The sequence below is a fragment of the Balaenoptera musculus genome, chromosome 2 (genome assembly GCF_009873245.2).
Source record: "Balaenoptera musculus isolate JJ_BM4_2016_0621 chromosome 2, mBalMus1.pri.v3, whole genome shotgun sequence".
NCBI classification, from domain to species: domain Eukaryota; kingdom Metazoa; phylum Chordata; class Mammalia; order Artiodactyla; family Balaenopteridae; genus Balaenoptera; species Balaenoptera musculus.
This window is the reverse complement of record NC_045786.1, coordinates 6,544,162-6,571,220: the sequence shown is the minus strand read 5'-3', so window position 1 is coordinate 6,571,220 and position 27,059 is coordinate 6,544,162. Positions and strand designations below refer to the sequence as shown.

The 27,059-nt window shown below is 38.6% G+C and overlaps 1 protein-coding gene across 1 annotated transcript in view; it reads right to left on the bottom strand.

Annotated features, from left to right (window-relative positions):
- The window catches only part of ITGA8 (integrin subunit alpha 8), a 182,768-nt gene that overhangs the window by 121,842 nt on the left and 33,867 nt on the right, over positions 1-27,059 (bottom strand). Inside the window, exons 5-13 of the mRNA XM_036844499.1 lie at positions 26,026-26,087; positions 24,230-24,275; positions 20,580-20,705; positions 19,603-19,647; positions 17,115-17,158; positions 15,604-15,660; positions 12,040-12,092; positions 2,589-2,794; positions 150-341 (exon numbers count right to left, since the gene is read on the bottom strand). Of these exons, the coding sequence (XP_036700394.1) occupies positions 150-341; positions 2,589-2,794; positions 12,040-12,092; positions 15,604-15,660; positions 17,115-17,158; positions 19,603-19,647; positions 20,580-20,705; positions 24,230-24,275; positions 26,026-26,087 (831 nt within the window). The remainder of the gene's footprint in view (positions 1-149; positions 342-2,588; positions 2,795-12,039; positions 12,093-15,603; positions 15,661-17,114; positions 17,159-19,602; positions 19,648-20,579; positions 20,706-24,229; positions 24,276-26,025; positions 26,088-27,059) is intronic.

Genomic DNA, 27,059 nt, shown 5'->3' with positions numbered 1-27,059 from the left:
TTGCTTTGGAATGGTACCCAAAGAGCCCATGTGATGGGCAAGCTTGGCCTTAACCTGTACAAGAGAACTGCTTAAACACGATGCATCGTCCAGAGAATAGCTCTTTCTAGGAAGCAGACTCTGTTGTAGGAAAAGAAAGAAGAACTTACCTGGGTAATCATTCTTGTCTATGTCAGAATCTCCTCTTAAAGTAAAGCCGAATCCAGAAGGGACAGCCTGTGAGGCCCACACTCCTTGCAGAATTTGGGAAGCCTTGGCGTTTAAGCCATTCTTGTTCCCGTTGTAAATGAGCACTTTGCCTCTTTGGTCCTTGCCTGCAAAGGGCGCACCGATGGCAATGTCTACAAACAGAGACACACAATTTTTAAATAAGGAAGAGTATTTTAGAAAGAGAATTAAGTACAATCGAAGAGAAGTACCAAACAGCCCAAAGGGCTTCTTAAGGTTTCCATGAAAATCTGTAGTACTGCAACAAGAGGAAATTATTTGTTGTCTTTCATCCATCCAAGAAATATTTATTGAGTGCCTATTATGTGTTGGGCACAGTGGGTTCAACGGCGAACCAGACACTGCTTTTCAAAAGTTTATATTCTAGTGCAGGGAATAGACAATTTGAATAAAGAAATAATCAAGAAAAGATAGAAAGTGACAGATGCTATGCAGAGAATCTTAAAAATATTGATGTGATGGAGAGTGATTGGATTGTTATTTTAGATGAAGTGGTCAGACAAGGTGTCTCTAAGGCTGATCTTGAAACTGAAATCTGGGGACAAGATGGAACTGACCATGTGGAATCAGAAGGAAGAGCATTCCAGGCAGAAGGAATGACTGTGCAAAGGCCCAAGGATGCAAGGAGCTTGGCCCACCTGAAGAGCAGCCAGAAGGTGATCTACGTGGGAGCTTAGTGAGTAATAGGGTAGAGCTGGGTCAGATTAATGGGCTGGGTAGACCAGATGAGGCACCTCTGCAGAGTAGTTAAGAGTTTCTTGTTAAAAGAAATAAACAACCTCTTTCACAAATATTATATCCTTGAATGATTACATCATTCCATGATGTAGGCAAGACCCGTTTCATAGTTGAGGACTCTGGGAAACCGAGAGAGAACCCTATCGCCTGTCTCCCTGTTAAACATAGCACTGAATGAAAACTACCTTCCATATATTGTGTTCACCAGGATTGCTCTAAACAATACACCTAACTACTTAGGTTTACATGAAAAAGAGCACCAATAACACAGCAACATAACAGCCCAAGCTGCGGACGGACGATGGTATGTGTCCTCATTTTGTCTTTCATCCATTTGTATTTGTTCCTAAGTAAATCTGATAAGACTGAATGAATTGTAAACTGATTTTCACGACATAACAAGGATCGTAAATCCACTTTCATTTAACAGGTAAGGATAAACTGTCAAAAAACTCAGATCGTTGTGGAAAATAAAGATATTGCCATACAGTAGGTGGAAAGGGGTACTTGCTTCACATCCTCTGAGTCAGTGAATTTATATCTGTCCCCTGGTTACATCGCATTTTGGCATCATTTTAAGGACACCAAGGCTCAGAGAGGCACAACTCCTTTTAGGTTGTTAGAAATGTTTCTCTTAGCTCTTAGAAGTATCATTAAGGGTTTGAGAGAAAAGACAAATAGAAGAGATGATGAAAAAGATGACTACACAGATAATTTAGCATTATTTATTTCATTTGGTGCTCAGGAATAGGGCAGTTTTTGAAAGCAACAAATCAGTTAAAGATGAACTTGTCTCTTTTTTAAAAAGTTTCCCTGGAACCATGAGCCTTTAGTATGCATTTATATCTTATGGTACTTTAAAAGTTACTAACTATACATTGCTGAGACGTGCTTTTTCAAGGAAATCATAAAAGTACGTGACTACTTGCCGAAGGTATTAATGAATACTTTGATTTGATGGGAATACTCCCTAGGCTATTTTGTTGGAGCAAATTCCTGTTACTCCCTGGAACTTCAAGAAACCCACTCTACCTTGGTTCTTAACTTAAAGGTCCTGAAAATGTATGCAAAATTTTGTGTGAGCTGGCATGTTTTTCTGAGGAGAGGGTACTTAGAAGGCGTTCATAAATTCCTAACTTAAAGAACCATAAACCTAAACTAAGAATTTAACACTGCTTAACAGTGCACATTGAGAGTGCCTTTAAGCTGAAGTTGAGAGATGAATTAAAATTCAGCATAACCTGTACGTAAGCCATATGAGTTACTCAGAAGGCGATACACTTGCTGATATATCAACATGTATTTATTTGTTTTGACTCTGTACATATAGTACATTCTCTAACTCTCTTCAAGTCATAAATCTGTATGTCAATTTTAAAAATAATTGCTGTTTTGTTTAGAGCTGTCATATGACACCCTAAATCAACATGAGAAAATTTCCATGTAACATCTATATTAGCCAAAACTAAAGTTTAAATTGCCTTGAGATTTTGGATAGTTTATTAAAGACCAATCAGAAGAACTGTACCACACACACCACCGTGAAGTCTCTTGTTTCCGTCATGCAACAGTAACATGAAATTGTGGTACATAAGTAATTTCCATGCATTGGTGTAAATTACCATTGTATCCATCTTGGTTCAGGTCTCCTAAATGTGCCAAAGCACTACCGAATCTCCCGAAAATGTCAGTGCCTGCGAGGATCTGCGGATTTCTGAAGGCCAGCACGTTCACTTGCAAATACAGGTAAACTTGCCCTACTTCTCTGGGGTTGCTCTCAAATTCACGTTCCATAAAGAGAGGTGCCCCGATCAATATGTCATCCATTCTGCAGGGAACAAAGAAAGAGGTCAACACAGACATGAGATGCTGTTGGGTAGATTTCTAATCAACTAGATTAGTACATTTCCACTGGTATATTTCCTTTTCCAAGGGATATTTTACAATTGTCATTTCTTTCATTGCTTTGTTATGTCTACGGAATAGAATGCTGTAAGAAAATAAGAGTTGTTAAATTATCACACTGAACTTTTTAGCTATGCTAAAAATTACTACTTTAAGAAAACCACAGCTATTTCACCCTTTTCAGCTCTTTGGTGCATTTCCAGAAAATGTACTTACACAAGTAAAACGTATCAGAAAGACCTAAATAGGTTTTTCTAAACATGGATGAGAATTTGTCTACAATTTAGTTAACTATACATTTATATTATGAAGTTTTCTTGCAGTAATAAGGTTTGAAATAAAGTCTGTCCTCCTCTTTTCTCTTGTTACATCCATTCAAATAAAACAGAGGCCAGAGAAGGTTCTCATACTGGCAAGAAAGCTAGAAAACAAAATTTTCCTCCCAAATGCGAATTTATAGTTTTTCTTTGTAGGTGTAGATATTATAGCAGAAAACCAGTAGATAATTTTTCAGGCTGAAAAAATTTCAAGAAAGAGATAGCAATTGGATTTCTACACACTTAGGTAAAACGTTTTCTTAAAAATGTTCCAAATGGGGACATCCCTGGTGGTCCAGTGGTTAAGACTTCGCATTCCAATGCAGGGGGTGAGGGTTCGATCCTTGGTCGGGGAGCTAAGATCCCACATGCCTCATGGCCAAAAAACCAAAACATAAAACAGAAGCAATATTGTAACAAATTCAATAAAGACTTTAAAAATGGTCCGCATCAAAAAAAAAAAAAAAAAATCTTAAAAAAAATGTTCCAAATGCATTTACTTGCCGTGCTTCTGTGCTCTATCTAGGCCAAGAGTAAGGCAGGGATTGGGGCTGCGCCAGGCCTCAGGCTTTGCCCTGGAGGAACCTGGTTGCCTCTCTTTCTGTTATTATTACTGTCAGTATGAAGAGACATTTGTTAAACACCTAATTGTGTGTGTTGCTGCCTTGTAGTTCAAAGACGTCTAAAACCACTGGTTCTCTAGTGCAGAGACTGGGTAGGGCCATCTTCTCATTCTCAACAGAAGGAACAAAGCCATACAATTGGTCCCTGAGGGACATGGGACTGACACATTACCTCACTACGTTTCTCACTGCCAACACTGTGGAATTCTAGAAATGCAAAATTATTCGACCTATGATTGTGAAAGATTAGCACATCCATTGGATCTTTGGATTCTTGGACTATTGTGACAATGTTGATTTATTTTCGTAGAAATAGATTTCCCTAGATATTTAAGTGTAAGGCTTCTAAAATGTTCTAAACGCCAAAAACGGAGAAAGACATTTGTTCTTAATTTATAATTGTGTTCTCATAAAGCTGAGAGACAATAACTGTCTTGGATTCAATTGATTCAATGTGCCTTGTGCAATATTTTGCATTTAGTGTCAATAATATTTTATGTCAGCAGTACCACTTAAGAGTCACAGTATATATTATTGTTTAGGCTGGTGTTTTTAAATCTTGATTTGCAACTCATTAGTGGATTGTGAAATCAATTTAATGGGTCTTGACAAGCAATTATAAAAAATGAAATAGAATACAATAGAAAATATGAGTCAATGCATTACACATACTAAGGGTGAATACTGTTCCATGAAACCTTTTGTTTCAGTTGTGTGTGTGTAGTGGGTTGCAATGTCAAATGTATTTCTGATTACGATCCCACAGGGCCAAAAACTCATTGAAAAACCACTGCGGTAGGCCATGCGTGCTATTAGGCTATTTCAAAATTTACTTGTCATATCCTTTTTTAGAATATACCCAATTCAAGTTTAAAGTTTTAAAAATATTTATTAGTAAAGACGTTCTTTACTGAGCTTCCGAAAAAGTAGTTGTGTAACAGACTGGGTGCCATTCTAAGAATATAATATATATAAAGTATATCATATTTTATACGTATACATGTAATCTCAAGAAAGAACAATGATGAAGCAATATTTATGATAAGGTTTTCACTAAAAACCATCTTTTCTGTTTGTGTCATGTTGGTAGTTTGGATGAGAGCTAAGTTATTATGTAAAGGCATTTTATAAAAGTAGGATATACACACTAAATCTCGTCTTATCTGAAATGTCTAATATTTGAGCACAGTTTTCTTTACATCTCTATGTAGCATTCACACAGGTTTTATTTGCGTCCTTTTTTATGTCTAAAAAAGTATTATGTCCACTCTAATAATACAATGCAAGGTGCAGGTTCTCATTCTTTCACATGATCTTTGAGACAAAACATTATAAATATTTCCCTGAAGAGCAAAGCATAAATAGAGTGATAAACAGAGAGGGGGGATGAGGGAACCCATCAGTGAGAATATTCATTATGAAGAATCTGAATTCAAGTTTTCTACAGCCAAATGGTGTTTAATATGTTGATTTAACATAGACACGTCTCTGTTTCTTCTTTTTTCACAATAGTCCATAGTGCATGCTAATGCCTGTGACTGATTTGCAGAATGTAGTTATTAAGAGAATGCAGGTTAGGAGGCTGTATACTAGAATTGATATCTAATCAATATAATTGTTTTATGATAGGTGAGAACAAATATAGCCTATCATTTATGTTACAGAAATCAATTTGCAATTTCTTTATGTTTTAATTTTCTAGATTTTCTACTTAATTGATTCATAATGATTTCTCTTCTATGAGAGAACCCACTTGGAGTAAATCTAGCACCAAAACACAGTTACTCAAAGCTGCTTCCTTTCAAATAAATTTTCTCTAAAATGCTCTCAAGTTAACTAACTGCTAAGAATCTCTCTAAATTTAGTTCCTTTTGGCCCTGCAGAGGCTAAAACAATCCAATGGATTAAACTGTAATTCTGTGAATTTCTCAAATAGTATGAATATTTTGTTTCAAAAAGCCATAAGAAAATAAAAAAAAAAGATTTGCTTGTTTAGGTTCAAGAGGAAAATACTATCTCCCTTTGCTGTTAAATTTGTCCAGAAATGCCTAACAGAGTTTACATTGAAAGATTTGGTAGTTCTGGCTGTCTTAAGATAACTGAAGTTAATTTCACCAGCTTGTTTATATTTTACAAAATAAGTCACAGGCTTGACAAGATCAACCACCAACCAGCATGCACGTAACTGTTTGGTCTAAACTTTTGCAGTCCACTCGTAACACCTGGAGATTTTTTAAAATAAAAAAATATTGGGGGGCTTCCCTGGTGGCGCAGTGGTTGAGAATCTGCCTGCTAATGCAGGGGACACGGGTTCGAGCCCTGGTCTGGGAAGATCCCACATGCCACGGAGCGGCTGGGCCCGTGAGCCACAACTACTGAGCCTGCGCGTCTGGAGCCTGTGCCCCGCAACGGGAGAGGCCGCGATAGTGAAAGGCCCGCGCACCGCGATGAAGAGCGGTCCCCGCACCGCGACGAAGAGTGGCCCCCACTTGCCGCAACTAGAGAAAGCCCTCGCACGAACCGAAGACCCAGCACAGCCAAAAATAAATAAATAAATGAAAATAAAAGTAGCTATAAAAAATTAAAAAAAAAAAAAAAAAATATTGGGGAAATCCCCACCAGTTTATATATTTGGTCACATTACTTAACGACACTGTCTTTTTTTTTTTTCCCTGATGGTGGGTTTTGGAGCATTTGTAGGGACTTTGCTTTTGTTGCACAGTGGATAGAGAGGATGACATACACTGTGAAAGAAACTTCACTAGGTAGTCTCGTGTACAATAGTACTTAGTTATCTCTCGGATGGAGAAAGGGAAGTCTGGTTCAGTTCCACAAAATGTGAGTCCTAACTTCTGAACCATGAATGATCAGCTAGACGACTGATGCTCTTAATCCTATTCTGAGTCACTGTACAACATCCACTCAGGTCCAAGACTTGAAAGATTCAGGCTATTGAAAAAAAAAAAAAAAAAAAGGCTATTGGAAAATTAGAAATTGGGTAAAGAAAGGGAATTAAATCTCAATTCTAGTATGAAACTCTGCTGATTAATGCTCATTTATAATTCCTTAATCACTGATAAATGCTGGGAAAGCTAGAAAGGGCTTTGTGAATTTTTTAAAAATTGGAGTTATAGACTCTCTAAGATGATTTATGAGTTAAACTAATGACTTGGTCAAATGCAGCAGCCTAGTAGGGCTACTTTTAATATAATCAAACAAACTGATTTTTCTTATATGCCATGATGCTGAAAACCATTCATAACTGAATTTTTTATCAGTCAGTTGTTTTTAGCATCATTAAAGACAATCTTAAAGTTCTTTGGGTGAAAATAACTGAAATGATGGTTTTATATTTTTATAAAGTGGAAGTATGAGCTTGTTTATAAAAATAATGGAAATTAATAAAATGCACACTTAATAAACAGATTTCTTATCAATGAGCAAAACAGAGTAAACACTTAAACACATGTATATGCTATTCTTCTACCCCAACCCTTATTTAAGGTCATTGAAATCCATGTGTATTCTACGTGTGTATGTATATGTATATCTATATACATGTTATAGACAATATCTGTATGTTTTTACATGAATATGAGTACAGATAGGTCTATATGTGCATATATATGTGGAATCTATAAAGTGAAATTCACACAAGTAGAGAGTGGTGCTTACCAGGGGTGGAGAGACTGGGGAAATGCGGAGATATTAGTCAAAAAGTACAAAGTTGCATCTATGTAGGATGTATAAGTTCTAGAGATCCAGTGTACAGCATAGTGGCTATAGTTAATAATACTATATTGTATACTGGAAATTTGCTAAAAGAGTAGATCTTAGGCGCTCTTACTGTACAGACACACACACCCCCCCCCACGGTAACTATGTGATGGATGGACCACCCAGTTGGATGGATACAGATGAATCACATAGATGGAGATGTTAATTAGATTGAATGTAGTGATCATCTCACTATGTATATGTATATCAAAACATGTCCACCTTAAATATACATAGTTTTTTACTTTAAAAATATTTTACAGGTTATTATTGGATTTCTTCAGTGACAAGTGTACTAATTTATCTGTTTCCCAATTTTAAAAAGTAAGTGAGAGGCATGCCAGTCATTGTACTCACTTACTAGATTAAAAATTCTTAATTCTTACAGATTTTAAACCCTTGAAGACTGAAATTATATATATGCTTTCCTACTAGGTATTTTATAGAGCTTAGTAAAGAGTTCTCTGTATATAAGTGAACAAAAAATTTATAAGGTAAGTCAGCAAAAGTTCTGTGAACTAATCAAGACCTTCCCCTACTTAGTGTGTGCTCTTGGGCAAGTCACTTAACTTTTGTGTCTCAGTTTCCTCATTGGTGAATTTTAGGTAGTTTCATTGGATTGTAGTACAGGTTGTCCTGTGCTATTAGACTTATTACACATAAAGGTACTTTGAGAGAAATAAAAACACTGTCTGCTAATCATTCATGATAAAGGTAAAATGTGATTGCTTAATAGCATGTTAAGTTCTACAATTGTTTCAATGGAGAATCAAGATTTCTGCATTTGAAACTGCTAACCAACTGAGGTTTATATCCAGGAAAACTTTATTTGAGATAGAGATTTGTGTTTGCTGCAAATCCCATTCTAGCCTTAGGGTCCCTGCTAGAAATCTTGTCAGAAACTGAGAATGACAAAAGCACTCTTTGTCAAAACAAGGCCACACGTGTCCTGACGTGGAGCCATCACAGGAGCTTAGGAAAAGTCACTGACACATGCATGATTTACTGCCTTTTTTTTCTCATTCTGCTAAGATTTCTGAGGGATTACAGGTTTATGTCTCTGCCCTGATGGCTTGTTTTGTACCCTCCCTGGGGATGAATATCCACCCCGGGAGGTGAGGACACGGGCTGTCACCGTAATTAGTGGTTTTCAGGCCCCCGTCCTGGGATCAAGTATAAACCTAGAAACACAAGATGCCATGTTTTCCCTATTTGTGTCTATCTGAAAGCCAACAATATCAGGTGATTGTTCTAGAAAAACAGGTGCTGCAAAAATGATGGCAAGTTATATATGCATTATTGTAATCTCAGACTTTACGTGAGTTCTCTATCTTTATTTGGGTTGCAATGTTCTCAGTGGCTTCCAGAGCACACTCATTGATTATAGGCCCATGAATGTACGCTGCATCGAAGTAATTAGAGCAGCAAACAATATACAGACTGAGAATCTATAGGCATTTTTTTCTTTAAGAATGACAATATTAAGATAATAGATGTATTTTTCAATGTAGTCTAAAGAATTCAGAATATACTGCCTAATAAAAAGAAATTATGTGCATAGCAATTTTTAAGAACATCAAGAAAGAACAAATCATCACTGGAAAATTCCTATGTTTGAAACCAATGAGGTCCTTTTTTCACAAGTTTTCTTTTTTTTTTCTTAATGTGGCAAAAAAAAAAAAATGTCCTATAAACGTTGTCACAAAACTTTTCTTTAGACTAGAATGAATGTGTTTTCAGGAAGGACATGGTACCCTGCAGGGCATATTGTGACATTGGGGGGAAAGCTCAAAGGATTGAAAAGGGAGTGAACTACAGAAGGAAATACACTGGGTGATCTGTGCCCTAAAAAATGCTGCCTGGCTCCCAGGAGAGAAGCCCTCACGCGTGTTGTGTTGTTATCTGTTGAGGGAAATGCGTCTACACTTATCCCAAGGGCCACTGTTGGATTTTTTGTTTTCACTAAAGAATGGGCTTCCTATATCTGGACAGTACGCCATGTTTTTGGACCTCAAGTTCTTCCTCCACCATTTTCTTTCTAAATGACTAAAAGGCTCTGATAACAGATACAGTCCGTCCAGGTTGCTCATTTTGAATGGTGGTCCTAATTGTTACGTCCTTTCCGCAATTCAGACAGCTGAAGATTAAAGCAACTTCATTTTCAATTATCTGCAGGATAAGATCTTATCCAGGATAAGACTGTGTTCAAAGATCTCATGCAGGATAAGATTTGCGTTCTTCAAAATAGACCCAGAGTGCAACCAGTTCTACTCTTCCTGCCACTGCTCTGGTCCAAGCCACTGTCCTGCCTCACCCGGCTTATGGCAATGGGCTCCCAGAAGGCCTCACTCCATGGAGACCCACGGAACCGAGCATGGCTGCTAAGACCAAAGTGGGTGCACGCCACTCCCTTGCTTAGATTCCTCCAGGGGTTTTCAGGATGACGTGTCCCTCTTGGAAACAGACTCATTCTATCCATGGCAGTGTCCGTGTGGTGCTGTGTAAAGAGGCTCACAGACCTTCTCTCCAAGCCTCTTTGATGTTCCTTGACTATGCCAGCAGCTCCCCGCTCCGCTGGGAATTTGGACACTCTTCCCCATATACTATTGTGTTTTGCTCCCTCACCTAACCTAACACCCCGGCCTTCCCTGTTTACCTGAATAAAAATTGCATCCCTCCCAATTTTTTTCTATCCCCGTTCTGTTTTTTTTTTTTTTTTAAGTTTCGTTAATAGACTTTCTTTTTTAGAGCAGTTTTAGGTTCAAAGCAAAATTGCACAGAAAGTACAGACAGTTCCTGTATACCCCCTGCCACAAGCAAGGCCTCCCCGACTGTGAACATCCTACACCAGGTGGTACATTTGTCACAACTGATGAACCTACATGGACATATCATCATCACCCAAAGTCCACAGATTACATTAGGGTTCACTCTTGCTGGTGTACATTCTGTGGGTTTAGAAAGATGTATAATGACATGAATCCACCGTTGCAGTATCATACAGAGTACTTTCACTGCCCTACAAGGCCTCTGTGCTCCACCTAATTCATCCCTCTTTTCACCATTAACACCTGGCAACCACTGATCTTTTTACTGTCTCCATAGTTTTGTCTTTTCCAGAATGTCATCTAGTGGACTCATATAGTATGAAGCTTCTTCATACTGGCTCCTTTCACTTAGTAATAGCATTTAAGGTTCTTCCATGTCTTTCCATGACTTGATAGCTCATTTCTTTTTAGCACTGAATAATATTCCATTGTCTGGATGGGCCACAGAATACTTACACATTTACCTACGACAGGACATCTTGATTGCTTCCGGCCTTCTGTTTTTATTTTCTTCCTGCATAGTGATTATCACCATCTAACATAATCTTTATTTGACTTATTTATTTTTTGTCTGTAGCTCCCACCCAAACTACAGTATAACCTTTATGAGGGTGCGGGTTTTGGTTTTGTTCTCTGCTGTATCCCAGCACCTAGAACAGTGCTAGTGTGTAGAAGATGCTCAAGAAATATATGTTGAATGAAAGAATAATAAAAAGATATTTTCCAAAAGGTACAAAAGTTACCAAATTTATCTCCAATCATACGGTACCACATAATAAATAAAGTTCATTTCTAGCTATGTAGAGGTCATAGCTAATGTCTATCCATGATGTAGCCCAGATCAGGGAACATAGTTCATATTTTTCAGATATTTGCTTCTTACCAAAATGTGAGCTCCATGAAAGCAGAGACCTATTCTTCCTTAGTCACTGCTACATTCTGGGCACCCAAGAACAATGCCTGGCATATGGTAGGTGCTCCAACAATATTTATTGGATGGATAATCAGTTCATCTCAATTTATTGGTTTTCTTATTTAATCATTTGTCTTATCTGTCAGTTAGGTGCTTTTCGTGGATCAGAGAGTTGCTTAATAACAATTTTCTTTGAAGTAATAACTTAAACACAACCACAATTTATCATGCTGTTTGATCCAAGCTCAAATGTAATTTACTGCCATAAACTGGAAAAAATAATATTATTATTTCATCTTCTGCATGGGTGTCACTAGTATGTTGGTTAAAGCACTGTCAGGAGAATAAATATTTATGTGCAAATGTTTTATGAATAGCATGTGCTAAAGGGTGAAGACAGATGAGCAAATTCCTCAATGGCTATGGAAGTCAAATGGCCAAGGACTATTTAACTCATAAAATCAAAGATAAAACTAAGTAAAATAGTCCTTTCTTAGAAGTGGCAGATGTGGTAAAGACATAAAAAAGGATGATAGAGAATTTTTTAGTAGATGTATCCTTTTGCCCTGGACTAAAAAAAAAAAGTTAAAACAAGAGAGCCTCGATCTTGTTGAGGAAGTACGGAAGGATGTATTTCATGAAGGAAAAAATATAACATCTTTAAGGACGAATATAATATCTGGTGAGTGAGGAAGTTCTTATAAACTTACCCATCATTGTTAACATCTGATACTGCAATTGTATATCCAAAGTAAGATGCCATCTGCAAAGGAAAACCATAAGATGATATATTTTGTGCTCAAAAAGTCATTTTTATAGTCATCTCTCAATTTTCCCTGAAAGATTAGCTACATTGCAGCACATTTTTGCATTTAAATTCATAGACCCTTGGACATGGACAGAGTCTTCGAGTCATTTAGTTTAACCCCTGACCTAATGCATAATGTTCCTCACAACACCCATGACATCTGCTCGGACATCCTCTGGAGATGTTCAACAATAAGCCCATTCAATTTGTAGATACAACTATTAGAATACTTTTTGCTAAAATTGGTCCTCCTGTAACATCTGGTCCTTAATGCTCCTACCTAGTTCTGCAATCTTGAATGTCACAGAATAAATCTAATTCCATTTCCATATGAAATCTCCTATGGAAATGTTTTCAGCTGGCTTGTCATCTTTCTTAGAGCTACAACATGGGATACCAAAGAAAAGATGATACCCCCATGAGCACACTGACAGGAGAAGATAAGTAGGATGGACACCCTCTGCTTTGGACTCTTTATATCACTGAAGCATAAAAAGGTTTTAACTTGAGGGTAAACCACGTCTCTGTATCAATTCATATTGAGTTTATCATCCGCTAAGGTTTCTAAGTCTTTTCTGAGTGTAACCAGTGTGCCTAATCTCTCTACATTCTAGCTCTTATATTTTTGTTTTCAACCTATGTTTTCAAGGTTTATAATCTTTTCAGATTTGGCCAGTAGCTTTAGCTTGCCAAGATTTGTCAGTTCCATATTCTGCCATCCAATGCTTTAGCTCAGCAGTCCCCAACATTTTTGGCACCAGGGACTGGTCTCGTGGAAGACAGTTTTTCCACCGACCAGGTTGGGCGGGGGGCGGGAATTGTTTTGGGATGATTCAAGTGCGTTACATTTATTGTGCACTTTATTTCTATTATCATTACATTGCAATATATAATGAAATAATTATACAACTCACCATAATGCAGAATCAGTGGGAGCCCTGAGCTTGTTTTCACTTGCCACTCACTGATAGGGTTTTGCTATGAGTCTGCAAGCAATTAATTTATTATGGTCTCTGCAGTCAAACCTCTCTGCTAATGATGATCTGTATTTGCAGCCACTCCCCGGAGCTAGCATCACCGCCTCAGCTCCACCTCAGATCATCAGGCATTAGATTCTCATAAGGAGCATGCAAGCTACATCCTTCGAATGCGCAGTTCACAGTAGGATTCGAGCTCCTATGAGAATCTAATGCTGGTGCTGATCTGACAGGAGGCGGAGCTCAGGCAGTAATGCGAGCGATGGGGAGCGGCTGCAAATACAGATGAAGCTTCGCTCACTCACCTGCCGCTCACCTCCTGCTGTGCAGCCCGGTTCCTAACAGGCCACAGACCAGTACCAGTCTGTGGCCCAGGGGTTGGGGACCCCTGATTTAGCCAGTTTAGCTTCCTATCACCTACAAATGTAATCAGCCTACAGTCCCCTGGAAAGTGTGCTCCACAGAAGGCAGACAGTTCCGTCTGTGTTGTTCATTCTTCTCTCTGCCCTGTCTGACCAGTGTTTAGCTCAGAGTAGGTGCCAGGTGCTAGATACTCTTTGCAGAGGAAAAAAATAGATGAGTTACCAAGTGTAACACAATTATTCAATTCTCTCACCTTTTTTGTCTATTCCAAATATATACAGTTGCTATAGACTGTTTATGCCTCCCCTCCTCCAAATTCAAATACTGAAACCTAACTCCTTATATAATGGTATTAGGAAGTGGGGCCTTCAGGAGGTGATTAGGTCATGAAGGGTTGAGACTGCATGAATGGGATTAGTGCCCTTAGAGAAGAGACCCCAGAGGGCTCTCTAGCCCTCCTTCCACCAGGTGAGGACACAGTGAGAGGACGGCTGTGAACAGGAGGCAGGCTCTCAGCAGATACCAAATCTGCCTACCCCTTGATCTTAGATTCCAGAACTGTGAGAAATGTTTGTTGCTTTAGCCACCCAGTCTATGGTATTTTTTATTATAGCAGTCCATGGACTAAGACATGGGTGCCAGGAGCAAAATACTCTTTGCAGAGGAAATGAATGCCTCATTTAACTGCGTCATGCAATAACTCAATTCTCCCACCTCTTTTCTCTATTCCAAACATATATGGTGAAATTCCTATTCCTGGGTGGCATTGTGTGTTTTTCACTCAGAGGAATTTCATCACTTATATATTAAGTTCTGAGGTTCAAGATTGCAGAACTAGGTGGTAATGAAGATGAGAAGTTACAGAAAGGCCAAATTTAACAATGTTTAAAGAGCTTTTAATGATAAAAATGTAAAATGAAAAGACAAAGGAGAAGTCTTGCCAGATTTCCATTAAACCATTAATTGTCACCACTTGGGAACCATGGTTCAAAATTTATAAATCCACCCAACTTCACTATCATCACAGCCTTATATCTCTATATTTACCACAAGAGTACCATGAGGGACATTGTTAAATGCTTTGTTGAAAATTGCACAGTAACGGATAGACTAAAGCCCCAGTTTGGGGGAGGAAATGTCAAAAATGCTCTGTGTTCTTTAAAAAACTCTATTTGCTTAACAAATATATGATTCCAAATTTCTGTGTGTAGCTAAGAGTTGAGCATTTCAGGATCTTAAACCTGGATTCTCCTGGGATCCCGTGGGCCAAGATGTAACTTGGCTGGAGTCAAGTGTGAGGCTTGCTAGAAGCTCCTTACCCTGGGTTGGTGGTTAGGAGAGGAAACTGGTTGCCCAGGGAAACAAATTCAACTCACGATTGGCTCCCTTAGATGGGAGTATCACATTCATCCTTTAAAGAAATGTGACAGATTTCAACAGGTCAAAAACCCAGGAAACCCAGGGTAGTGAATGAAGTGTGACCTCAGGCTGTGTTAGGTCAGGAGGATGACAGCAGCCTGTTTGCAGGCAACTGACCCATTGATAATAAGACCCCAGCCAGTGACAGTGGGTAAGGGGCCATACCTAGCCCCTGGGGGGAAGGGACCAGAACCAGAGAGCTTATCTTCCATATAATGTTGGGATTGGGGAGGGTTCCAGTCACTGTGAGGACAGGAAGGCAGAGCCCAGACCCACTGACTGACCAACATGTGAAACCTACAGGAATCCTGTGTCTTCTCGGGGGGAAGGCGGGTACTCAGAACTCATCACCACGCACACTACATAAGGACCGCAACATAACAGGATTGCTCTCGGATTTCAGCGATTAGTGGCTTTTGGGCTTTTAGGGAGCATATTCTGCCTTTACATCACTTATCATTTTCCGAAATCATCATGGGCATTTACTTGTTTGTTAATTGTCACCCCCCATCAGCTTCCCCCGTACTGCTGCGTGAGAGCTGGGATCTCGTCTGTCTGATACTTGGCTACACTCCCAGTGCTCAGAAGAGTTTCCAGCACATAGTAGGTGCTCAGTAAATATTTATTTTATGAATGAATAAATAACATATTACAATATACTATTAGTGCAGAGTGACATTCATTATTTGATTCCAAAATGTCTTCACCTGTTCACCAGTGAAATTCTGAATAAAGGTCATATCTGTAGAGTTAATGACTGAAACCTGAAATCATAGAAATTAGATAGGTTACATCATTTGGCATAGAATTGGAACACTTTTTAAAAAGTTTAACTTAAATAATTTTAAAATTTTTGTGAGGAGTCATAAATGGTTAGCTCTATGTAAAAAAATAAGTCCAAAGGAACGATCTTTAAAAAATCCAACTGAAGTTTTTGCTTATGGTTAAATCTGGGATCCTTTCAGACAAAATGCATGCTTACTAATCTGATGTAGAGAAATCTGAATTCAGGAACGCTGAGAGCACCTAATCTGATAGTCAGTTAATTGATCTAATCAAAAATTTAATCTAAATTTCATTTCTGTGCGTATGCTGTTATGAGAAATTGATGATTATGGTTCTCTGCAAAAAAATGAAATTTTAAAGTAGTATCCATGTAGCAAAAATATTCCTTTTAAATTCTATCCAGACAACCTAAAATCTATAGATATTATAAGTTTACCAGACTTAAACATTATTTAAAATATAAGTTTTTCTTTTCATAAGGTCGATTTATTTTCCTTTCCTATTTTTATGGTAACTAGTTGTAATGGGTTTGAATAGTATCCTTCCAAAACTCATGTCTATCCAGAACTTCGGAAGGTGACCTTATTTGGAAATAGGGTCTCTGTAGGTGAAATAAGTAAGGTTAAGGATCTTGAAATGAAATCATCCTGGATTTAGGGTGGGCCCTATGTCCAATGACTGGTGTCCTTATAAGAGGAGGAGAGGACACACATAGACACAGATGGAAGAAGGCCATATGGAGACCGGGGCAGAGATTCAGGTGAAGCTCCCACATGCCAAGGAAAGGCAGGGCCACCTGAAGTTGGAAGAGGCAGGAAGAATCCACCCCTACATGCATGGGAGGGATGTGACCGTGCCGATCACACCTTGATTTCAGCCTTCCGGCCTCTTGAACTGCGACAGAATAAATTTATGTTGTTACAGGCCACCCAGTTTGGGGTCATTTGTTATGACAGCCCTTGCAAACGAATACACTAGTGAAATAACAATTGACCTTATTATGTCCACTGTATGGGACATATTAAAATGCTGATCACATCAACAATGGGATCCTCTGCAACTAGATTATGCACACGCACAGGGCTAGGCTAGCTTCATGGGCACGTGACCCGTGCAGTCAGTCACAAAGGGTCCCACATGCAGACGAGCCCTACCCAACCTCTGGATAGCCCAGCTGTCACCGTCCTGAAATTCTTAACAATTTTGAACAAGGGGCCAGGCATTTTTACTTTACGCTGGGTCCCACAGACTATGGAGTTGATCCTGCACCCAGATCAGAAAAGAATCTAGCCTCCCTTTTCGTAAGCAAACAAGCGTGGATCAGTACCGCTCACTATTAGAGGGCATTTTAAAAGATTTGAAAACTGTATGCAGCAAAAGGTTTCTTTGCGTATGTAGAGAATGTAGCGTGTAACGCCTTCTTAGTACTCACGCATCCAAAATTCTGTGCTCCTCTGGGAACCCCAGCAACCAATTCTGTGATGGAAATAGTCATTTACAAGGTGAGTGGCATAGTACACTGTAAAGCTATACAACAAATCAGCTAAAGAGGGTGCCTCTTAAATGAGTAACTATCATGGATCCCTTAGAGAGATGGAGGTTTGAAGCCACAGTTTCGCGCTGGCTTTTGCTTCTGCTACAGACGAAAGAAAACAGAAGACCCAAAGTCGTACTTTGAGATTTACCTGTCCCCATCACATTCTCCCTGTGTTTCTGCCTGCAGAACATAAGCCTGGCTTCTCAGATCTGTGTGTGATTTGTCAGTTAAACCTCATACTCTGATTTCTCCAGTTTTCACTGTCTTTCGTACTAGTCTTTTGTACTAGTGTACAAAGTAACAGCTCCTGTCCCACTAATGTGTTCAAACAATTTCAGTTACCTAAGGAAAAGCCAAATACCATAAATGATTGAGTCTGGCCCCCTGGAACAGAATTATAGGACAACCTGGCAGCCAAGGGTACGCGAGGAAGGGACGCTTCAATAATAGAGGTAGAAAAAGCAACTCTGGTGAAAAGTGGGGAGCATATTCCAATGCACAATGATATGGCTGTAGATTCAGGAAATAGTGGTTTCAGTTCTTAGGTCTGCCATAAACCCGGGATCAATCACTGAAACTGATTTTTTCCAGTCACCTACAATAGATGGGAGTTGGAACTGCCTGATTATCAAAGATCTTTCCAGCTCTCATTTCTATAAATTTAAACTATCCTTTGATTCATTGGGGTCAACATTTTAGTTTAATTTAAAGAAAGGGGGCCTGGAAAAGGGTCCTCTTCCGTTCACATTTCCCTTCCCCCAAACCTGGTCCTAAAGGTATAGCACAAATTCTAGCATTAATTCTATCTGATGTAATAAACTCTAGCAGAGTTGGGCGCTCATGCTGTTGGAGCGTTAATAATCAGAGAAGATCCATTTGGGCTTAGATGTTGGACTTTTCAGTAGTAAGTTTACTCATTCAATCAACATATAGATGTTAATTGCAAACATAGGATACAGCATGGAGCAAAGACAAAATTCCCTGCTCTCATGGAGCTTATACTCGAGCTGGAAGGGGCAGTCAATTTGAAAAGTAGAGTCAAATGTCATGTTAGAGGGGGATGAGTATAGCGCAGAAAAACTAAGCAGTAAAATGGTACTGGGAGTGCTGGAATTGGGAGGCGGAAGGAATTATGACTTATTGGGGTGGTCAGGGAAGGTCTCAGCAAGAAGATGACATGTTACCAAAGACTGAAGAAAGTGAAGGAGTAAACATTATGGAGATGTGGGAGAAGTATGTTCTAGTCAGAAGGAATAGCATGCGCAAAGGTCCTGAGGTAGAAGTGTGTCTGGAGTATTCAAAGAACAGCAGGGAGGGCAGGGTGGCTGGAGTGGATGGAAGGAGTCAGGCGTAAAGGACTAGGAGCTGAGGTCAGAGTAAATAGGGGCCTCATGAACAGAGTCTTTTAGGTCATTGTGAAGACTTGGATTTTAGACAGAATGAGTCAGGCAAATTGGGAGCAAAGAAGTTACACCACGTGACTTCTGTTCCTCGAGGACCACGTTGGCTGCTGGATCTAGGGAAGACCATAGGAGGGCCAAGATGAAAGCAAAGAGGATCAGTTAGGAGGCTATTGCCACAGTGATGATGGGGGCTTGGATCAGAGTGGAGGCTGTGGAGGAGGTGAGAAGTAGGCAGATTCTGGCTGTCTTTTGAGTTTAGTTAGCAGGATTTGCTCATGGATTAGATATGGCTGGGGTGTGAGAGAAAGAGCACAGTCCAAGGCTGACTTGCAAGGTTTTTTGCTTGAGCAGCTCGGAGGATGGCGTTGCCATTTACTGAGATGGAGCTGATGGAGGGTAGAGCATGTTTAAGTGGAAAGATCAGGAGTTCAGGTATAAGCTTATTAAGTTTGGAAGAGCCATTCAAATAGAGATGTTGAGTTGATTCTAGACCTTACACCGCATTCCAGCTTCATAGACACAGGTATGGATGTTTACTAGGGGCACCTAAAAACAGGCCACAGTCAGATATAATGGAGCTGACTGATTTCGGAATCAGGCTTGCCAAACAGGAAAGACTAAGGGGATTATACCAAGTGAGATACCTGGCAATCACGGCTTCTCATTTCCCACAAACATTCAGAATTTGGTTTAAAAAAAAAAAAAAAAAGAAATAGCCATCACACTAGTAACTTTGGAGCCTGCAGCCTCATATGGCTATAACATAAAGGAGTTATTAAATGTAGTGCTGATTAAAAGTTTCAGAATTGTTTAAAAATCACAGTCCTAAAAGAGCTTTTTAGGTCACTGTACTTTTCCCCGTGTTTTATATTGGGCTGGCCAAAAAGTTCGTTCAAGTTTTCTGTAACATCGCATGGAAAAACCTGAACGAACATTTTGGCCAATCCAATAGAGGGCTTCATTTCAACAATGTTTCTCACCTTGCTGAGAGTCCCCAGTAAATTCCCCAGCAGCAACTGAATATCCTGTTTTAAAGCAAGAAACAAGCAAATCACACGTTTGAAGGCTTTACAGATGATCTATATCTAGAAATATGAAGGCACTACCATAGTACTACTTTGTGCAGAAATTCTGACAAATCCTATTACATAAAAGTTTAGGGTTCTATAAAGAGAAAAATTAATCAAACCAGGATTTATACTAAATCTTGGAAGCATAATAGATCTGCTACTTCTGAGCCTGGCAACACCTTTGGATTCTGAGGTCCCTTTTAGAAGTAGGAATGCTTCATTGCCCACCTTGACGTGTGAATGGTGGTTGCTGCATTTTAAGAGTTGCTGACTCATCATAATCAGACATAATTACACTGAAAGGTATCTCTTGTGGTCAGATTTTGCAATTTCTGATCACCAACAAGGCCTACTTCCTAATACCTTTAATGATGATTTCCCACAAACTTCACTTGGCTGTAAAGTGAGATGAGGTGATAAAAGATAACTACAATTTTTAAAAGTTCATCAAGGAATCAAAATGCCAATACGATACCAAAGGTGGCAAACAATACTGATGAAATGGCAGTGTGTGGTTTGCACATAATAAATTTTGAGAACATTCTAGCAACTGGAAAGTCTCTTGCTCTTTCTAGAAACTGGAAAGGGTCATCATCATGTTGCCCGGGTAGTACTGGGCATCCTCACTAATACATAGTATCTACGACTGGCAAAATATTTTATTTGCAAGAGATTGTCACGGAGCCTATAAAACAGCTATCAAACTATGGAGACTACATATAATGGCTGAATCAAAAGAAAAGAAAGTTAAGAGTCCACTCGAAGCTAGTAAGAGAAGAAAATTTGCAAAAGGTGCCAAATATTATAAGTGAGGAAAAAAATTTGCTTCCACATTTAACATGCTTGTCTTTTGAGAAACCACAAATGTCTTGAGCAATGCACCTCACCAAGGTAACTGTCATCGTAGGAAGCAGGAGCCACTTCTGTCTGCTTTTCTCCAGCCAATTTTCTCAGGATATCCTTGAATGAGTAGTTTGCAATGATATCTGCAATACTGGCAGTGATCACCTGACCTGTGTTCAGACAAATGAATAGATTAACTGAATGAACGTGAGAGGCAGGCCCTCTCCGCACAGACACAGGGCGTCTGAACAACACACACGCCCTTGAAAATGGTCATGAGATTGCTTGCATTTTCGACAGTGAATTTTCCTGCCTGGCACTAGAACTGCAGGCTAAATTTGCTGACAGCTGGTTAGAGCTTTCCATTCTGATAGAAGAACCAAAGATGAACTATGTAATTGTTTTCATATAACATTTATTTTTTTCTGTTGTTTAAATTAAGGTATAGTTGGTTTATAATATTATGTTAGTTTCAGGCACACAGCATAGTGATTCAGTATTTTTATAGATTATACTCCATAACAGGTTATTACAAGATAATGGGTATAATTCCCTGTGCTGTACAGTATATCCTTGTTACTTATCTATTTGATATAGAGTATTTCATATCTGTTAATCCAATACCCTTTAATTTATCTGTAGTCCTCCTGCCTTTACCTTGCTTACTTCCTCCACCTCCAAATGATAAACATTTCTAAGGGTGAGGGCACCTGTAGGCAAAATTTATGTGATTAATTAAAAAAAACTTCACTCAACTATTCATCTGTAATTTAAATATTCTAGAATATTCTAGCTAGCAGAAACATCATCTAGATTTGAGATCATCTAGCCCCAAATATATCTTCTTACAGGTGGGGAAACTGTGGCCTAAAGAGCTTGAGTGCATTCCCTAAGGTTACATGCTTTTGCTATTAGGATATTCAGCATTACAACCAGGGTCTTCTTTGGCATTCTAATAAGACTTTTTGTCGTCTCTCAAAGTACAGATGTATTAAATCGAAATCACTTACTTAGTTCATAGGTTGTAAAACATATCAGCTAAGCTAAAGGAATGAATTACATAATCTCTGAGTCATTCACATCTTATGCTAAAATATATACATAAAGCATAAAATTATGACAGTGGAAAGCATCGAGGCCCAGCAAGATCCAGAATTTTAGCAAAAAGGGAGTCCGTTGCCACCAACATTGGCATGATAAGAACACTGGCTGATCTCCCCCAAACATAGTCACTATCAGAAGTCTTGAAATACGATTGTATTGGGATAGAGATGAATCCAAAAGATGGCCAGCAACGTTCCACTACAACTTTTATGCATTCCTATATTTATTATGGAAATCTAAGGAAGAAGTGTGATCTCATGCTCTTTGGGAGAAAACTGGAGGAATGCTTTCAAGAGACGAAAATTTAATATTAATTTTAAGGCCAAACTGTTCCTTGGGAATTCACACATTCCCACAGTCTTTCTGTCCGAAGTTCCAAAAGAATAAAACTGTTAAATCAGGCTGTAAATATCTCCAAGTGACCTTGCCTGAAATGACTGTTCTTATATTAAGACAATCGTATTTACACATGAGTTTCTGAACAACGTCTGTAGAATTTGCCAGTTTTCTCTGGGTTAAAGCTAAATATCCCCTTCCCTGCTCCCACAGACACATTGCCTTTGCTTATTTCCTTTAGTTGCTTCTATAAATATTATAATCTTAGGACTGACTGAGTAAAATTTTAAATTATCTATCTCAGACAAATGCTCTCTATCCCCTTGACATGGCTAATTGTCAGCATATCATCTATATCAGACATTTTTTTTCAGCGTAAGGAAAGAATTATGTGAAATTAATCAAGTGCATTAGAACAAAATCTTTTGAAACACATCATTTTTATTTTATACCCATCCTCTGCATAAGATATATTGTTTTCCAGTTTGCAAAATAATGTTTAAAGACTGAAAGGTTAATTATTTGATGTTCATAGTTGTATATGTATGAATTAAGCTTAACAGTAATTTCATATAAAATTTTATCATAAATCCATCTCGCCTGTATCTTTCCCATTGGCCTTTTAAACATGAACAGGTCTCCTCCATTAAAAAAAACAAAACCCAAAAAACTTCACTCAACTATTCATCTCTCTCGTATTCTACTCTATCCTTATTCTAAACTTTACAGCCAAAATTAAGTCTATATTCTCTGTAATCTCTCTTTAGGCATCCCATTCACATCCACGGCTTTGGTTATCACCACTATGCTAGTTTTTATTTTAGCCTAGATATCTTCTCTGAGTTTAAGCCCATACATCTAAATACTTATGTGAAGAGTCTTGGACATCTCAAACATGTTCATACTCAACCAAAAGTAAACTCATCATCTTCCTTCCCCAATCCACTCCAAACCCGTTCTCTTCCAGCTTTCTCCATTTCAGGGACTGGGACCCACCTAAAACCATTCAGTTACAAAAGTCAGAAACATATCCTTGGCATCCTCCCTATTCACCCACATACATCCAAACCATCATCCAACCTGTTTATTCTGCCTCCGAAGTATCTCTCAAATTCCGCCCCTTTCTCAGTCTCAGTGTACTATGACCACTCTAAGAAGCAAACATCTTCATCTGAACCTTACAGCTGGTTTACCTCATAGACTTATAACTAGCTGATAACCTTATAACTCGTTTGCTGATACTGCACTTTGGCCAACTCCTGATCCATTTTCCACGTTGCAGCCAGCGTGATCTTTGCGTAACACACATCCGATCATAGCATCCCATGCTTCAAATTCTCCAGTGGTTTCCCATTATTCTCAGAACAAACAACACATTCTTATTCTACCTCAGGTAATCCATTTAAACTCCAACCATCCACCTGGGATTTCTCATTGTTTTGGAGATAAAGACAAAACTGCTTACCTGGGGCTGCAAGCCCTGCAGGGAGGGTGGGACCCCTCCATCCCACTCAGCAGCTCTTAACTCTAGTCCCCTGATCTCCCTCCATTCTCAGCTCACCGGGCTCCTTTATGCCCCAGAACATTTTCACACAACCCTTCCTCTCTTCGCCTGGTTACCTCCTACTTGGGGTTCAGAGCCTCAGTTCAGGGTTGCTGCTTCCAAATTCGTTGACCTTAAGGTTGATGCCGGCTTATGTAACACCTTTTTAAGAATTAGAGGAAGTCATCCCCCCTGGGCAGACGCCATCCTGCACCTGGGTTCAGGGCTCCCTAAACAGAGCACAGGTCGTATTTCATCTCTTCAGCCAGTGTTCAGAGGACAAAACATACCTGCATGGGGCCACCCTGGAGAAGCCTCCTGTGCTCTCATGGCCCCGTCTTGACATACCTTCCCAGTGAGTATCATGCCTGGAGTTTCTTAAGTACTCGTGTGAGTATTCCATTAATGCCTGCATCTTTCCCCAGATGCTAACCTCTGCGGGTGACTCGTTATTGTACCCTCAGCATCTAGCACAAAGCCTGGCATGGTCTCAATAAGCATTTGATGAATGAAGGAATTAAGTTGCAACAGTATTTTAAAATATCATTTATATCACAGAGTACAAACTGAAATGATGCTTCCTTCATTGGAGAAACTACCAATATGGAGAGAAAATTAACATAATAAAAAGTCAACACTTGATGTTACTTCTGTTTCATCTCCCTGTTGGAAACAACCCATGGGCATTTCTTCTCTGCCAGCAGGACCTACCTTGCCAATAAAAACTGCCAGGGCCTCCAACTATAAGGTCTCCATTCTACAAAACAGAAACGGCATCAACAATTGGAAAAGAAAAACAGTTTCTTTTTTTTAAGGGTGAGAAATCATTGTTCATAAGCATTGCTCTAACAATTATACATAAAAAGTAGTTTTTAAAAGAGGCCCTTACATCTGAGTCATGCAGGTCATTTTCTTTCCTTTTATTGCTTTCAATTATTTAGTGTGTTATCATATCAAATAATTTGAATTAGATTCAATTAGGTTAAGTAAAATTCTCTCCCCTGAGAATATATAAATTCAGTTTTTTGGCACTGCCTCAGGTAAGCAAAATATCTACATCTTTCATGCTGTGCAATTTAGTAGACATGGTCTTTTGAGCCTTAGCAATAAAAAGAAAATTTGGTTTCTGTTTATTTCAAGGCCACAGTAATGCCTGTTTTTTTTTTCTATACATCTGCAAACCCACCCCTTCCCAGGAGAGGGAGTGACAACTCCAGACTAGAAAATAAAAACTTTCCTTTCTACTTACAGCCCCACCTTCCTTATCCTGCATCCTCAACTTTTAGTGGGGGGGATGGGTGGGAGAAAAAGAGTAAAATTTCAGACACTGATGAAATTTACAGTATTTGCAAAACCATGGAAGCTTTGCCGCCCACATTCTTATTAAATATCTGTTTTTAATTTGTGAAAGGATACGTGAAATTAACATTAACACTAATGTGAAATCTTATCAGTCAATTACACCTAAGAGATAAAAACATAGATTCTTGTGATCATTTTAGAAGCATATTTCTTTACTGAGTTTTTGAGATTTTCATTTAAAAATGAAGCAAGACTGTTGCTTTTCAGCCTGTGTATTTCTTTTTTTTTTTTTCTCATATAACCATTTTTAATACATAACAAGCAAAGGAAGCAAGCAGAGGAGATTATCAAAGGGCATTAAACACTTCTCTAAATGCATTAAAGAATGTTTATATCATCCATTACCGGCATAACACTCTTGTCAAAGTAGCTTGTACATAGCAATCTTTTAAACATTTTCCTACATAGGTTTTTAAACAATTCTCTAAATGCATTACAGAATGTCTTTCAAATCCAGTTCCTTAAACAACTCTCTTCTCTGTGTAGCAAGCAGGTTTCACTGTTTTAACCATTATTCCATGTGTTTTTATTTTTTATTTTTTTATTTTTTATTTTATTTTATTTTTTTAACATCTTTATTGGAGTATAATTGCTTTACAATGGTATGTTAGTTTCTGCTTTATAACAAAGTGAATCAGTTATACATATACATATGTCCCCATATCTCTCCCCTCTTGCATCTCCCTCCCTCCCACCCTCCCTATCCCACCCCTCTAGGTCATCGCAGAGCACCAAGCTGATCTCCCTGTGCTATGCGGCTGTTTCCCACTAGCTATCTATTTTACATTTGGTAGTGTATATATGTCCATGCCACTCTCTCACTTCGTCCCAGCTTACCCTTCCCCCTCCCCGTATCCTCAAGTCCATTCTCTAGTAGGTATGCATCTTTATTCCCGTCTTGCCCCTAGGTTCTTCATGATTTCTTTACTATTTAATAAATTGCCATATGTATAGATTACTTTATTAAAAATAAAGAGCAAACAAAAAAATTTAAAGAAGTTGCCAAAACAGGCCAGGTATATACCTAAAGGTTCTTTTGTTGATGGTGGTTATTGGGGGGTGGAAGTGGGAATGAGAGGTAGGGGGTAAAAAAAAATCAAACAGATAAAATAAATTTTAGAAGCTATAAGATCAAAAGAATTTACCTTATAAAAGTCCAGACTGAATCCTGCTTGGCAGTAACCCTGACCTTCAGGATCCGCGTTGCCTGGAATGATCAAAAGGTACAAATGTTATAACGTCATTGTCCCCAAGATATATTTTAATCACCAGTTCAGGATACACTGTTGTTTTATCTGTAGACTTCTAAATTTAAAATGATCAATGTGTGTTCTATATTTATTTTTAAAATTTATTCCAAGTAATTTCTTAAATACATTGCAATCTGTTTTCTTGTCCCAAATGGCACTGTGATTCTACAGTAAGAGCAATAGGAATAACGTTCCTTGGAGTTATGATACTGGGTTTTATAACTCATGTTTATTTGAAGAAATAAAACCTCCATCTCCCAACTATGTTCCAGGTTCCCCAAGTGCCAATAATGTGTTTCTGTGGTGCCCACATGTTCTGAGTAAAGCAATGCCTTGAGAAAGAGAGAGCTAAATTTAGTCACCTGGGTGGACACTTTCTGCTGGGGTCACGGATAAGAGTTTCGATTTCCTGATCTCTCACAGGAAATTAACTTCAAATTCTTCTATTATCATTACGTAAATTTGGACATTGCATTTCTGATCACATTGCATCTCACAGGGCCTCTGGTGTTTACAAAAGAGAAAATTCTCTAGCAATGGCTTATTTTATACTCTCTGCAATGTAATTCACTAGCTGAATGTCCAATAGGGCTTTTTTATAATACAGTTTTTTAAACCATAGGCAGGTCAACCTGTGGATTCCCAGGATATTAGGATCCTGGGACATTAGGATGAGGAATGTACTACTTGTCACTTGTACTTTAAAAGAGTATCACTTCTAAAGTGCTTCAATTAAAACCAAAATATAGTTCAGTAGAGGGAATCTCAGTCATTATACAGTTAGATGCAAACATGCAGATAATTACTCCTTTCTTATCAAGGATATTCCTGAATGGAAACTAAAATAAGAGGGCAGGAAAGGAAATGCACATCATCCCAGGAAAAATGTATAGGCTGGACATGTGCCTGTTCCAGAAGCTTTTTGAAAT